Here is a 12400-nt window from a genome sequence, read left to right on the forward strand (position 1 = left end):
CCGCCCCTTATATACGGCGAGGGGAGAGCCCGCCCCCACTACGGCGCAGGCCAATAGCCGCTGGAGTTGTGGCGGAGTGGCGGGACGGATGACCAATCAGCTATCGCACATTTGAGATGAGAGGGAGTATAGGTGGAGCGGGATGCGCGGGCCCGCGGCGGGTTAGGGCGGGGCACGCATGCGCAGTGCAGGCGCGGGGGGGGCGGGGCGGCGGCGGGGGGGGCGCCCCGGTAGGGCTCACGGGCCCCGGGTTGCATCCGTGCGGCGGGCGCGGGGCCGTGGTGCGGAACCGGCAGCTGCGGCCTCCATCCCAGGCTGCCTACCGGGGGACGAATCCCCGAGCCCTCCCGCATGACCGCTGTGGTGGGCACGGGACGCAGCCCACCCTCTCCTCGGGCTCCCCGGCCCGGGGTAGATGTGGGGCAGCCCCACGGCGGGGTGACAGGACGGAGGAGGCCGCGCGGGGCCGCTCCCAGCCCAGCGACACGCGTGAGCCCCGCCAAAACGAAATCCTTTAATAGGCAGCGATACGGAGACGGTACAAGGAGCGCGGCGGCGGGGGGAGCCGCGGGGCAGCTGCGGGGTCCGAGCCCCACACACCGCACCCCCTCCGCCAGGGCGTGCTACAAGGGGAAGCGGCGTATGCACATTGACAGAGGGCCCGCACGACGCGCTTGCCTTTAAATACGGGGGGGGCAGTAGTGTTTCTACACTATGTACAGCCTTGTGCTTCTGGCAGGGCTGAGCCCGTCCCTCCGTCCATTCCATCACATTCCTCCCAGGAAAGCCCCCTTGTTAGGGAGGGTCCCGGCTCTGTGGCAGGCAGGGGCACACCAATGTTGTCCCCCAGTCCCATACTGGGGGGTGAGGATGGCTCAGTTGTTCTCGAAGAGGGAGAGGAGGTCATCGTTGCTGCTGCTAGGGAGGTCAGGGGGGCCCAGGTAGGAAAGCAGCTCATCAGGGTTCGTCAGCTCGGGCAGGAGCTGGGGGCGCAAGCGTGTGATGACCGGCTCCCCCGCAGCTCCTCCCCACCCGCCCCATGGCGGCTGGGGTCCCAAACCAGCAGTGGGACCCCCAGCGACCCCGCCTGGGGTACTCACGTCGAGGGCAGGCTCAGACCCATCGCCCGTCCCGGCCATGCCGGGCGCAGTGGGGAAGGAGAGGTCGGTGGCATGTGCTGGGCGGGGGGGGCCTAGGGGGGGCCGTGCCGGTGCATTCCGGTGGTGCAGTGGCTGTGCTGGCTGGCTGCCTGGAGCAGGGTTGTGCAGTCCTGGTTGAACCGGCGGGTGGGACGGCTCCATCCGCCCCGGTGGGGGCAGCTGAGGGCGGAGAGCACAGCTGTGACACCCTCCCTTCACAGGAACAACCCCCCGGTCCCTCTATGGGGGGCTGGGGGGAGCCCCCCACCTGCAGCCCAGCTAACCTGTGTGGGGAGAGGGGGTCCAGGGGGCTTCTCAGGGGCCAGGAGGCCACCAGGGATGTTGGACTGGTAGGAGATGGGGGGGGGTCCGGGTGCAAAGTCACTCAGTGTCGGTGTGCCCGGGGGGCCGGGAGGAGGGAATGGCTCTGGGAAGCCCCCAGGTCCTGGAAAACTGGAACCTGCAGGAGAAAAGCAGTTGACTGGGGGTCAAACAATGTAGATAGGGTTTGTCCCTTTTCTCCATTGGCCCTGCTATACCTGGCGCACCATAGTCGGCAGCAGCACCTGCCGGCGTTGGCGGCAGTGCCGGGAAGGGCGCAGAGCTGGGTCCCAGGGCAGCGATCATCTCCATGATGCTGGGCAGCACCATGTGCGTGGGACTGAGAGTCCGGCACCGCTTCAGCACTGGCCCCTCTGGCTCCTCCTTGACGTGGATGTCAGGTTTAACTGGGACGGGTTTCCAGCTGCAGGTCGGGTCGATGGTGATCTCCTCGTGCTCTGAGCTGGTGACAACAGGATGGCGGGGAGGGCTCAGACTGGGGTAGGGGGTGACCGCATGGCCCCCAGGTCTGGCACCATGGCCCCCCATCCAGACAGATGGAGTGGCGACACTTACTTCTGGATATAGATCAGGATGCCCAGCATATACTGGTCTACCTCCAGCCCCTCCAGCAGAGCCGTTTTACTGCAGGCAGGGAGAGGCAACGTGAGGGGAGGGAACCACCCCAGCAGGCAGGGAAACAAAGGCACAGCCCCACCAGGGCCCCTACTCACTTGCAGACAGGACACCGCCATGTCCCCCTCTCACAGTTGAGCTGCAGGTAGGACTCCAGGTCGAAGCACTGGGGGAAGAGCAATGGTTGAGTTGGCAGAGGGGGAACACAGGCTGGGGGACACCCCCCAGCCCTCTGCCACAATATCCCTACCTGTATGTGCCTGCAGTCGTGGCCCCTGGCTGGGAGCTGAATCCTCCGGAAGGTGATGGGACACTTGAGGGACACCTTGATGGCCGTCTGCTCCACACCATCCTCACCATTGGGCCCTGGGGTCCCTGGGATTGTCCCGCTGCTGAAGTTGCGCTTGACTGTGGGGGAAATGAGGGGCACTGAGGGTCAGAACTCGAATACAGGGATTGGGGCAGCACTGTAACATGGTGCCCATCACTCCCATCAAGCTGCAGCCCCCAACCAGGGTGTCACCCCCAGCCCACCCAGGACACCGGGGTGCCGCCTGCAGCACTCACTTTTGGTGATGCAGTGCTCAGCAGGGAGCAGACGCTTCTTGATGAGACCCTGCAGCACTGAGCGCACCGAGGGCCGGTGCACCAGCTGCAGGACAAAGAGGTGGGACTGCAGAGAAACAGAGGAACTGAGCCGCGGTGCCAGCAGCCCCCACCCCACCACAGGGACAACACCCCCCAACAACTCACGCAGCAGCAGGCAGTGACAGTGATCTGGATGGTGTTCCTGCCGGGCTGGCAGACGTGCTTCAGGTAGAGTGGTTTGTGGGAGGTCTTGTTGTCGCCGCGCTCAATGGTGAGTGGCGTGGCGTTGACGCTCACTTGCACAGAGGCTGGCCAGTTGGTGTTCATCTGCCGGTCCTCATGGTGGTAGCACTTGAACTGCAGTTCCAGGTCAGGCCTGGCAGGACAGGCAGCAGAGTGGGCAGGAGTGTGGGCAGGGATGTGCCCACACGTGAGCCACTATAGCAGGTACCACCACACCATACAGCACCATGCAGTACTGAACCACACCAAATACCACCATGCCCAACCCCGCTGCATGCTGTGCTGCAATACAACACTGTGCCAAGCCACGCCATGTACCATCTACGCACTGCCCCACCACACCACGGTGCACAGCACCATGCCAAGCCGTGAGGCACTGCTCTGTGCCAAGCAGCACCATACACTGCCGTGCTGCTGTGTGCCACGTGTCATGCCGTGCTTTGCCTGCCGCACCGCCCGCACCTCATCATGAGGGTCTTGTACACGGAGTCGCGCAGCTGGAAGACATGGTTGCTAACGGCCAGGTTGTGCTGCAGGCGGAAGGGCTCCAGCACCACGCCATCCCGCACCGGGAACGTCAGCCGCAGCTCCTCGCCGGGCGCCGGCCCTGCCCGGGACACCGTCAGCGGGATCCCGCGCCCGGCCACGCCCCCCAAGAAAGCCCCGCCCGCTGTCTATCGAACCACCCGGCGAGAGGCACCCCCAGAGACCACACCTCCCCATGCAGGAAGCTCCTCCCACCCCATGGCAGAAGCCCCGCCCACCACAGCCATGCAGGAAGCCCACCCCACTCAGGCCCCGCCCACCACTGCCCCGATTAAGCCCCACCCATCTCACAAGCCACTCCCGCCCCCTTCACAGGAAGCGCCCTGCCTCACTCGGCCTTCATTGGGCAGCGCCTTAGAGGCCCCGCCTGCAGCCCCTGGCAGTGGACGCGGCTCCTGCGCTGAAGCCCCTCCCTTTGCCTTAGATGCCTCCCTGCAGCACCCTGCTCTTAAGGGGGCAATGCCGCCTGCCGCGGCAGCGCAGGACACACAATGACCCCGGGCCATGGGGGAAGGGGGTCTCTGCAATGTGGCTACCCCACCCCACGGCAGCGCTCCTCCACCCGCGCCAGCGGCACCTACCCGAGGGGGACGGGTGCAGGGAGGTGACGCTGGGCTTCATGTCTGGCAGGAAGGGTGACTTGACGTCCTGACCGGGGGACACATAGGGAGGCATGCCGCTGCCCGGTGTCACAGGTGGTGTGGGGTTCCCGGCCAGCGGCGAGCTGGGGTACCCCGGCATAGACCGGCCCGGCTGTGGAGGCACCGCGCACCCTCAGCGCCCGGGCGGGCCGGCACAGTCCCCCACCCCACCCGATGCCAGGACTCACCCCATTGACGGCTGCCTGGCTGTAGGTGCCAAAGCCAGCATTTTGCCCATTGAACTGGTCAGCCGGCTGCGGGAAGAGCAAGGTCCTGGTGGCTGGCACCAGGGGACAGCAGACCCCTGGCCTCCCACCCTGCATCCACTGTGCTCCCTGTAGTACCTTGTAATAGGGTCCAGCGCTGCCCGAGGTGGAGAGGTACTGGCTCATGCCCTGCTGCAGCCTGTGGCCAGGGTAGGAGGGTGACGGAGCAGAGGGCTGGGGGGCGCTGGGAGCATACTGGGCCCCAGCTGCAGTGTACTGCCCGCCCTGGAGGTACTGCTGGGCTGGGTACCCCTGCAGGGCCGGGGGGTCAGTGCCAGTGGGGAATTGTGGGGAAAGGTCCCAGCACACCATAGCCCCACCAGTATGGATGCTCACCTCGTTGGAGTACGCCCGCTTGAGGCCCTGGCGGGGGAGCTGCTGGCTCGGGGTGGGACCAGGGTAACTGTGCTGGGGTACCCGCTGCCCTCCATACAGAGCACTGGCACCAGGTGCCCGTGCGGGGCTCATGCTCACAGGGGAGATGCCGGAGGAAGCCATGACACCTGCCATGCTAGCCGGGCTCATGCCGGCAGGGCCACGGGGTCCGGCATGAGGCAGGAACTGGCTACTGAAGGGCTGCCCAGCACCCATCTGCAGTGCAGAAAAAGGGGGTCACAACAAGGTGGGGGGGGCATTGCCAGCTTCCCAGCTCTGTTGCGGTGGGCTCTTACCGCACCGTACTGGCTCAGCTCCTGGCTCTGCTTCTCCTGCAGTGCTGCCACCGTCGCTGTAGCTGTGGCCGTGGCTGTGGCAGCGGCGGCGGCCACAGCAGCAGCAGCAGCTGCCTGGGTGAAATCGGTGGGGGGCCGGCTGGCATGCGAGGGGAGCCCCATCCCACCGGGGCCACCAGGGCTGCCAGCATAGCTGGAGGAGAGAGAAGCGGGAAAGGGGAGTGCAGTGGCCCCACAGTGGCCATGTGCCAGGACAGGGGAGTGCAGAGATGGCCTTACCCGGCAGCGAAACCCGGCCCGCCAGGGTAGGTGCTGCGGCTGTAGACGCCCGGCTGCACGTAGCCCTTCCCAGGTGCCCCCTCAGCAAAGGGCTGCTGTGGCAGGAATGGCGGCGAGCTCATACCTGAGCCCGTGCCAGCTATACCAGGCAGCAGCGGGGTGCTGGAGCTGCTTCCCCCGGGACCCATGGGGCTGCCAAAAACCTGGGGGGGGACGGTGCAGTGAGTGAGGCTGGGGCAGCAGGCGAGGCCATGGCAGCCATGCCCATCTCTAGGGTGTCCCCGTGTGGGCAGTGGGGATGCAGTGGGTACCTGGCTCTGGGAGGTGTTGCTGACACCCCAGACGGTGGTTACCACGGAGAGGGATCCCGCCGGCTGATTGGTGCTCGGTTGCCAAGGAACAGCCTCATATGCAAATGAACCATCACTATAAGTAAAAACAAATTAATTAAAAGCGGATGGAGGGAGGGATGGAGGGGCCAGAGCACCGGGGCCGAGCTCACCCGTGGGGTGCGGGCGGCAGGGAGGGTTTCATGGGGTTCATGGGGTTCATCGGCGGAGGGCAGGCGCAGGCTGGGTCTTCCGAGGCCACGGCGGGTGCTGCAGGACGGTGTCACCGTCACAGGGGCTGCGGGGGTTAGAGGGTACAGAGGGTGAGGGGCGGGGAGCCCGGAGCCTGCGTAACACCCCCCCACTCCCCGGCACCACCGGGACCTGGCGTCCTGCCCGGGGCTGGCAGCGGGAGCCGCCGGCACGGGCCCCGCCCCACAACACCCCCGTCCCCGTCCCCCCCGTGCTGGTTTCCCCCAAAAAACCCCCGCGGACACAGCCCCCCGCCGCGGGCTTCCCCGCACGCTGCAGGCGGGGGAATCGGCGGGGACCCCTGGGGCGAGCCCCGGTGGATGAGAGGGGAAGCGGCCTCCCCTGCATCGCACCCCCCCCCCGGCCCGCAGCCTCCCCGGGTATTCCCAGCCCAGCCCAGCCCGGGTCACGCCGGCGCTTTCGGTTCCTTCGCGGCCCCCCGGGAGGTGCCACCCGCGCAGAGGCCGTGACAGCCTCTCCCTCCCCCCCGCCGCGGGCCCGGTGGTACCGGGACCTCCCCCGCCGTTGCCGTGGCAACCGGCGCCCCCGGGCACGGCGGAGCGGGGGAGGGGGGCACGGGGCCATTTTCGGCCGCGGCGCGGAGCTGCGCGCAGGGACCCGCCGGCGGCCGCCCGTCCCCACCCGGCGCTGCCCTCACTCACCGTCGCGAGCGGCCCAAAATGGCCTTTGGCGGCGCCGGGCGCGCGCGGCTGCGCGGAAGCTGCGCAGGACTTTCAGCCCGCGCGCGAACCCGGCTCCATGGCGGCGGCGGCGGCGGCGCGGGGGGGACGGGGCGGGGCCGGGCCGGGCCGAACCGAACCGAACCGGGCCGGGCCGGGCGCGCGCCGCCGCCGCCGCCGCGCACAATGGGGCCGCGAGCGCATCAGTATGCACGGCCCGCCCCGCGCCGCCCCGCCCCGCCAGGCGCGGGCAGCCGAGCGCCGAGCGGGGGGCCCCGCGCTTGACACTTGGTGGGGGGGGGTGGGGGGGTGCCGTGCGTGAGCGGATGCGGCAGCGCGCGGGGCGGAGCGCCCGTGGCACCGTGACAGGCGGCTGCGACACCAGAGCGCGCCCGCGTGACACCCGCGCGGGCGGGGAGCGGGGCTCGCACACGCGCGTGAACCCAGCCGTGCCGTGCGCGAGTGTGCGCCGCACCCCCCCCGCGCCCCCCGCCCACGGCTGAAGGAGACCCCCGCGGGCACGGGGGAGTCCGAACGCGAGCCCCGGGCCGGGGTCACCCCCCTCACCCTCACCCGGGACCCCACCGGAGGCCGAGCGGCCGCAAGAGACAGTGCTCATGGGATGGACCCGCGCGGCACCCATCTAGCTCCCAGCAGCGGTGACGGGGCCAAGCACAACACCGGACCGGGCAAAACGGGAGGAGGCTGGACCCACCGCGCTGGACAGCCCCGATGTGCTCTGCAGCAGCCCCTCCGCGGAGAAGGGAAGTGAGGGTCCCACCCGCCACAGCTGCAATAACGGCGGCCCCAGCACGAGCCAGACAAGGACTCCAGGCGCTAGTGTTGGGGTTTTACAAGGTCTGTAGTTAAGGAGCTGGGGGGAGAAGAGCAAAGGGCAGACAGATGGACAGACAGTCAGACAGACAGGAGCATGCTGCGGCAGCGGGGCTGGCGCCTAGGACAGGTCCTTGAAGGCGTCGAGGTTGAAGGCCGTGTCCAGGAGCCGCTGCAGCTCCGTCAGGTGGGTTTTCTTGTTGCCGGTGGCAGGGGCAGCTGCTGGCTCCCGCCCTGCGTACCTGCGGGGGAAACAGTGGGGATGAGGGGGGGGTCTGGACCCCTCAGGCTCCCCCCCAGCATCACAGCTACACCCCCACTCCCAGAGTCCCTACCAGACAGGCTTGGCACGGTTAATGGTGGTGCGGAGCCGGGGTTTGACGTAGTCATAGTAGCCCTGGTTCTTGTGCTCCTCCTGGCACCACACCAGCTCAGCAGCTGGGTACTTCTCGGCTTCCCGCTGGAGAAGATCGAAGGGGAACGGGGAGAGCTGTGGGGGACACGGAGCAACGTCAGCGTGGTATCACGGTGGCCATAGCACGCCCAGCCTGCGGGACCGTGCTCACCTGCTCTACCCTGGTGATGGCCACATTGGCCTCCATCTGCCGGGCCTTGCGCTCACGGGTCAGGTCGTAGTAGACCTTGCCAGTGCAGAAGAGCACCCGCTTCACCTGCTCGGGGTTCTGTGCTGCTGGGCCACTGTCAGGGATGACACGGAGGAAGTGGGTGCCTGCCAAGGGACAGGATGGCACCATCAGCCACAGCAGCACAGGGGATGGTGCCAGCATCCAAATCCCACACCAGGCCCTTTGGGACTCCAGCCTCAGCAGGTGAACCAGAGGCAGGGCCAGACCAGCCAGTACTGGGTCCAGCTCCCAGTACAAACCATCACGACTCAGGGCTGCCAAATCCCAGCTGCACCGCTCCGGTAGGAAGCGGCTGTTGATGGAAGAAGCATCATGGCAAACACTGGGAAGCTGAGCTGCATCACTCTGGGGTGCCAGACTTGGCACCAAGAAGGGGTGGCTCCAATTTGCTGGGTAGAAGTTAGCAGCCAGCACACCCTGACCACGTCTGGCCAAGCACAGGAGGAAGGCAGCCTGGTGCCACACCGACACAGAGCTCCTGCACGGGCTGTCTGCGGTGCCCTGATGCCGGTGGCATGAGCCTTGCTTCCTGCTCTTTGGCACAGAGAGGCTGCTGCCAGACGGACTTTACCCAGGGCTGCTGGCTCCTGCCCTTGACCCTTCATCCTGCAGTACGGGGGGGGGGGGGGAAATGGACACCTCCGCGGTGCTTGTACCTGGCAGCATGTCATCGAAGCTGGAGCGAGCTTCGGGGTGACGCAGCAGAGACTTTGGAGTGAAGATTATCAGCTGGAGGGGGGAGAAGAGGCAGAGTGAGGTGGTCAGCCTCACCAGAAAGACCATCCTGCCCGCCCCTGCTTGAGCTCAAGGAGCAGCTACAAGAGATTTGCTCCTGGCTCGGCTGCTGTGCCCTCCCAGACTGGGCATCAGTTTCTTACAGCACCGGCTTTCCCATTGTGGGTTTCTCCTGGGGAAGAGGCTGAAGTGCTGCTGGGGATGTGCCTGCCCCATGGCCAGAGCCGAAGGCAAGTGGCTGGACTGGGTTATTTATTGATGTCCACTGCCCCAGTGTCTCTGTCCCTGCCATGAAGCACAAGAAGGGGTGGCAGCCACCCAGGATGCACGAGCTGGCTGGCTGCATGCCATGTACCAAGCCAGCCCTGAGCACCAGGAGGTCCTTGGCCCGGACAGGGGCAAACTGCCCATGTTTACTGCACCAGGAGGTAGAAGAACAAGCCCACCCCAATTGCTGCCCCCAGACTGGGCAGGGACACAGGGCTGCCAGCACTGACCGGTTTGCGGAAGGGCAGGAGGATCTGGCGCCGGAGGACGTGGAAGAAGTTGGCAGGAGTAGAGCAGTTCACAACGATCCAGTTGCAGTCATAGAGCTGGCGCACGTCAAAGTCATCCAGTTTCTGCCTCGGCGAGCACAGTTCAGGGGATTTCAGGAAACACAAGGTGCATCTTGGCCTCGCAGCTCCAGCAGTGGGGAGAAGAGCAGCAACCAGCCCTCCCTCCCTCCCTTCTCACCCCCTCTGGAGAGACTTTGGAGGGGCTGCAGTTCTGTGCTTCTCATCTTGGGGCAACCCCCTCCTAGGCCTCCCTCTGGCCACCTCTGCCTTGAACTGTGCAGCAACCCCAGGGGTGGTGGAGGTGCAGCCTGGGCACCAGGTTCAGCCCCTTTCCCCAAACCCTCCCAGCTGCAGCGCAAGCCCAGGGCACCCCACACCTCCTGCTACACCCGACCCGACCACAGCACCATGCTGAGCCCACCCGGGTGGTGTTGCCCCCCTCCCCAGCTGAAGGCAGCAATCGGATCCAGGATGCAGGAGGCTGAGCTCAGCGCGGCTGCCACTCACGGGGAAGACATCGGGATCATCGTTGCACATCTGCAAGAATCGCTCTGGCCGGGCGGAGGAGTGCTCAGGACCCTGCAGGGACCAGCAGGGGACAAGGTGAGCAGGAGGCAAGGCTGGTGCTAAACCTGGGTGCTGGGGCACTGCCACGCTGCAAGCAGTGCTACCCGCCACTGCTGCCCTTGGCTCTGCATCTGGTGAAGCCAGGCAGTGGCACCCCTGGGTGCCCGCAAGCTAGGGGGTCCTTACCATGCCCTCCATGCCGTGAGGAAGCAACAGGACGATGCCGTTCTGCCTGACCCACTTGGCTTGCCCAGGACAGATGAACTGGTCAATTATGCACTGAGCGGTGTTGTGGAAGTCCCCGAACTGGGCTTCCCAAAGCACCAGGGCGTTGGGGCTGGCCATGGCGAAGCCCAGCTCGAACCCTGAGGGATGGGAGAAATGCAAGGGGTTATCCTCCTGGAGCACCTCTCCCCCATCTGCCAGCACAGACCTCACTCACCAAGGACTCCATACTCCGACAGGGAGCTGTTGCAGACGGTGTACGGAGCCTGGTTGGGCCAGAGGTGGTTCATGGGGATGCAAGTCCTCTTGTCCACATTCTGATCATGCAGGACATGGTGGCGATGGCTGGAAGAGGGGAAAGCATTACTCCATTGTGATCCTTTGGATTCCTTCCAGTAAGGCTGGAATTCCCTTTACCAAGAGCACAGCTTTACCTGAATGTCCCCCTCTCCACATCCTGGCCACTCAGGCGGATGTGGATGCCATCTTTGAGCAGGGAGCCGAAGGCCATGTACTCTGCCAGGGCCCAGTCCACTGTCCGGTTCTTCACCATCTCCCCACGGGTTTTCAGAATACGGCTCAAACCTGCCAGGATAGAACCTGGTTTGTAGACAGGGTGGGAGGGAGCTCCAGCAACACCATGTTTGTCCCATAACCTGCTCACGGACTGACAGACTGCAAACACCCAGAGGCAGTGGAACAGGCCCTCCCCTGCCAAAGGGATGAACCAGGGATGAGAAATTGGAACTGCAGGAAAAGGATCAGCTCTGAAGAAGAGTTACTCCTTGCTTCACTTCCCACAGCCACAGGTCCCTCGTGAACTAATCTTCAGACTCACAGAAGGGTTTTGGTTGGAAGGGACTTTCAAAGGTCACGCCTTCCACTGGAGCAGCTTGCTCCAAGCCCTGTCCAACCTGGCCTTGAACACTGTCAGGGATGGGGCAGCCACAGCTTCTCTGGGGACCCTGTGCTAGCGCCTCAGCACCCTCAGTATAAAACAGCTTCTTCCTTATGTCCAATCTAAGCCTACCCTCTTTCACTTTAAAACCGTTGTCCCTTCTGTCACTACAGACCCTGGTAAAAAGTCTCTCTGTGCCTTTCACATTAGCCTGCTTTATATACCAGAAGGCCACAGTAAGGTCTTCCAGGAGCCTTCTCATTTCCAGGCCAAACACCCTGACCTCTCTCAGCCTTTCAGCACAGGAGAGGTGTTCCAGCCCTGGGATCCTTTTGGAGGCCTCCTCTGGAGCCTTTCTAACAAGTCCACATCCTTGTGCTGGGACCCCCGAGCTGGATGCAGTGCTCCAGGTGGGAGTCTCAGGAAAGCAGTGTAGAGGGGGAGAATCTCTACACCTGCCAGCCACATGTACTGAAGCACTATAACAGGTCACTTCCTTCCAGGCCATGTTCCAGCCCTATCCCACCTCTTCTCTGGAACAAAAACCCAGTGTGCCATAGCTTCTGCAAGCTCCTACCTCCATGGATAGTGAAATCCTCCACTGGCACTGAGCTGGCCACTTGACCAATGTGTGTCAAGTCCTCTTCATTCAGACCAGTGGAAGGGCAGGTCATGCTCCGGGGCTGGCCGTCCAGAGTGAAGAAACCTGCAGAGGAGGAGCAGCCCAAGTGCTGTAGGAGCCATGCCCAGCTCCATGTGAAAAGCTCAGGTCATGGACAACCTCAAGCAAGGGTGAGGGCACCAGGAGCAGAGAGCACCATCCCACCTCCCCACCAGGCTGATTTATTAGAAAAGAGCTGCCACAGCTCTAGAGAAGCCAGGCTCTTCACTACGGACCTCCAGGATGTTGCTAGGCACTTACCAGGCCAGGGAGAGTCCAGCCAGTGCTTGATGTGCAAAATCTTTTCATCCTTGGATCTCGCATGGGCCTCCTCACAGATCTTATCGTACTTGGCAATTTCCTCCTGAAAGGCAGAACCAGGAGGTGGCAAAGCGTTAGCAAGGTCTCCCCAAACAAAGGTGCCGAACCTGGGGGCCCTGGCACAAGCTTCAAGGGTGTCAAAAGGCACAGCTGGTCCCCAAAGCAGGGGAGCCTTTGAGAGCAAAGCTGCTGCTGGAGGCCCCTGCACCCCAAGGGCAGCTCTGCTAACTGACAGCTCTTATTCAACCCTAAGGATGCTGCAGAGTGGCACCAGGAGAAAGAAGCTGGCAGAGCTGCTGCTGCACTTACTTCCAGAGGGACTGCACCAGTAAACCCCAGGCCACAGCGAGCCCGAGTGCTGCAG

The 12400-nt window shown here is 64.5% G+C and overlaps 2 protein-coding genes across 8 annotated transcripts in view; both read right to left on the minus strand.

The window, feature by feature from the left end:
* Positions 1-495: 495 nt before the first annotated feature.
* Positions 496-6690, minus strand: ZMIZ2 (zinc finger MIZ-type containing 2). Of its 4 annotated transcripts, none has more exons than XM_065697186.1 (19): positions 6574-6690; positions 5833-5957; positions 5642-5756; positions 5331-5533; positions 5052-5244; positions 4717-4971; positions 4459-4632; positions 4303-4368; positions 4055-4121; positions 3390-3534; positions 2850-3060; positions 2664-2769; positions 2347-2504; positions 2195-2262; positions 2037-2105; positions 1679-1923; positions 1424-1620; positions 1101-1319; positions 496-983 (listed from the first exon to the last, which is right to left on the minus strand). In XM_065697186.1, exons 2-19 carry the CDS (start codon positions 5880-5882, stop codon positions 876-878), a joined length of 2649 nt encoding a protein of 882 aa, XP_065553258.1. In that variant the 5' UTR covers positions 5883-5957; positions 6574-6690; the 3' UTR covers positions 496-875. The 4 variants fall into 4 exon arrangements, with proteins under 4 accessions (XP_065553258.1, XP_065553257.1, XP_065553256.1 ...); XM_065697185.1 differs by having other exon boundaries at positions 1424-1599; positions 1688-1923; positions 4055-4226; XM_065697184.1 differs by having other exon boundaries at positions 1424-1599; positions 4055-4226.
* Positions 6691-7434: 744 nt separating this feature from the next.
* OGDH (oxoglutarate dehydrogenase) overlaps positions 7435-12400 on the minus strand; it is a 32451-nt gene continuing 27485 nt past the window's right edge. For all 4 annotated transcript variants that reach the window (XM_065697355.1, XM_065697353.1, XM_065697356.1 and 1 more), the window contains 11 exons: positions 11977-12079; positions 11632-11760; positions 10591-10741; positions 10374-10501; positions 10118-10296; positions 9872-9943; positions 9305-9427; positions 8729-8801; positions 7992-8155; positions 7761-7915; positions 7435-7667 (listed from right to left, as the gene is read on the minus strand). In XM_065697355.1, the coding sequence (XP_065553427.1) occupies positions 7547-7667; positions 7761-7915; positions 7992-8155; positions 8729-8801; positions 9305-9427; positions 9872-9943; positions 10118-10296; positions 10374-10501; positions 10591-10741; positions 11632-11760; positions 11977-12079 (1398 nt within the window). In that variant the 3' untranslated portion in view covers positions 7435-7546. The remainder of the gene's footprint in view (positions 7668-7760; positions 7916-7991; positions 8156-8728; positions 8802-9304; positions 9428-9871; positions 9944-10117; positions 10297-10373; positions 10502-10590; positions 10742-11631; positions 11761-11976; positions 12080-12400) is intronic.

The sequence above is a fragment of the Lathamus discolor genome, chromosome 17 (assembly GCF_037157495.1).
Source record: "Lathamus discolor isolate bLatDis1 chromosome 17, bLatDis1.hap1, whole genome shotgun sequence".
In the NCBI taxonomy this organism is placed as follows: domain Eukaryota; kingdom Metazoa; phylum Chordata; class Aves; order Psittaciformes; family Psittacidae; genus Lathamus; species Lathamus discolor.

Coding starts and splice junctions, on each gene's coding strand:
- ZMIZ2 (XM_065697183.1), bottom strand. CDS start 5,882: ATGAACCCCATGAACCCCATGAAACCCTCCCTGCCGCCCGCACCCCAC. Junction 5,757..5,832: donor CTGCCGCCCGCACCCCACGG/GTGAGCTCGGCC, acceptor TTTTACTTATAG/TGATGGTTCATTTGCATATG. Junction 1,621..1,678: donor TGCCGACTATGGTGCGCCAG/GTATAGCAGGGC, acceptor TTTGACCCCCAG/TCAACTGCTTTTCTCCTGCA.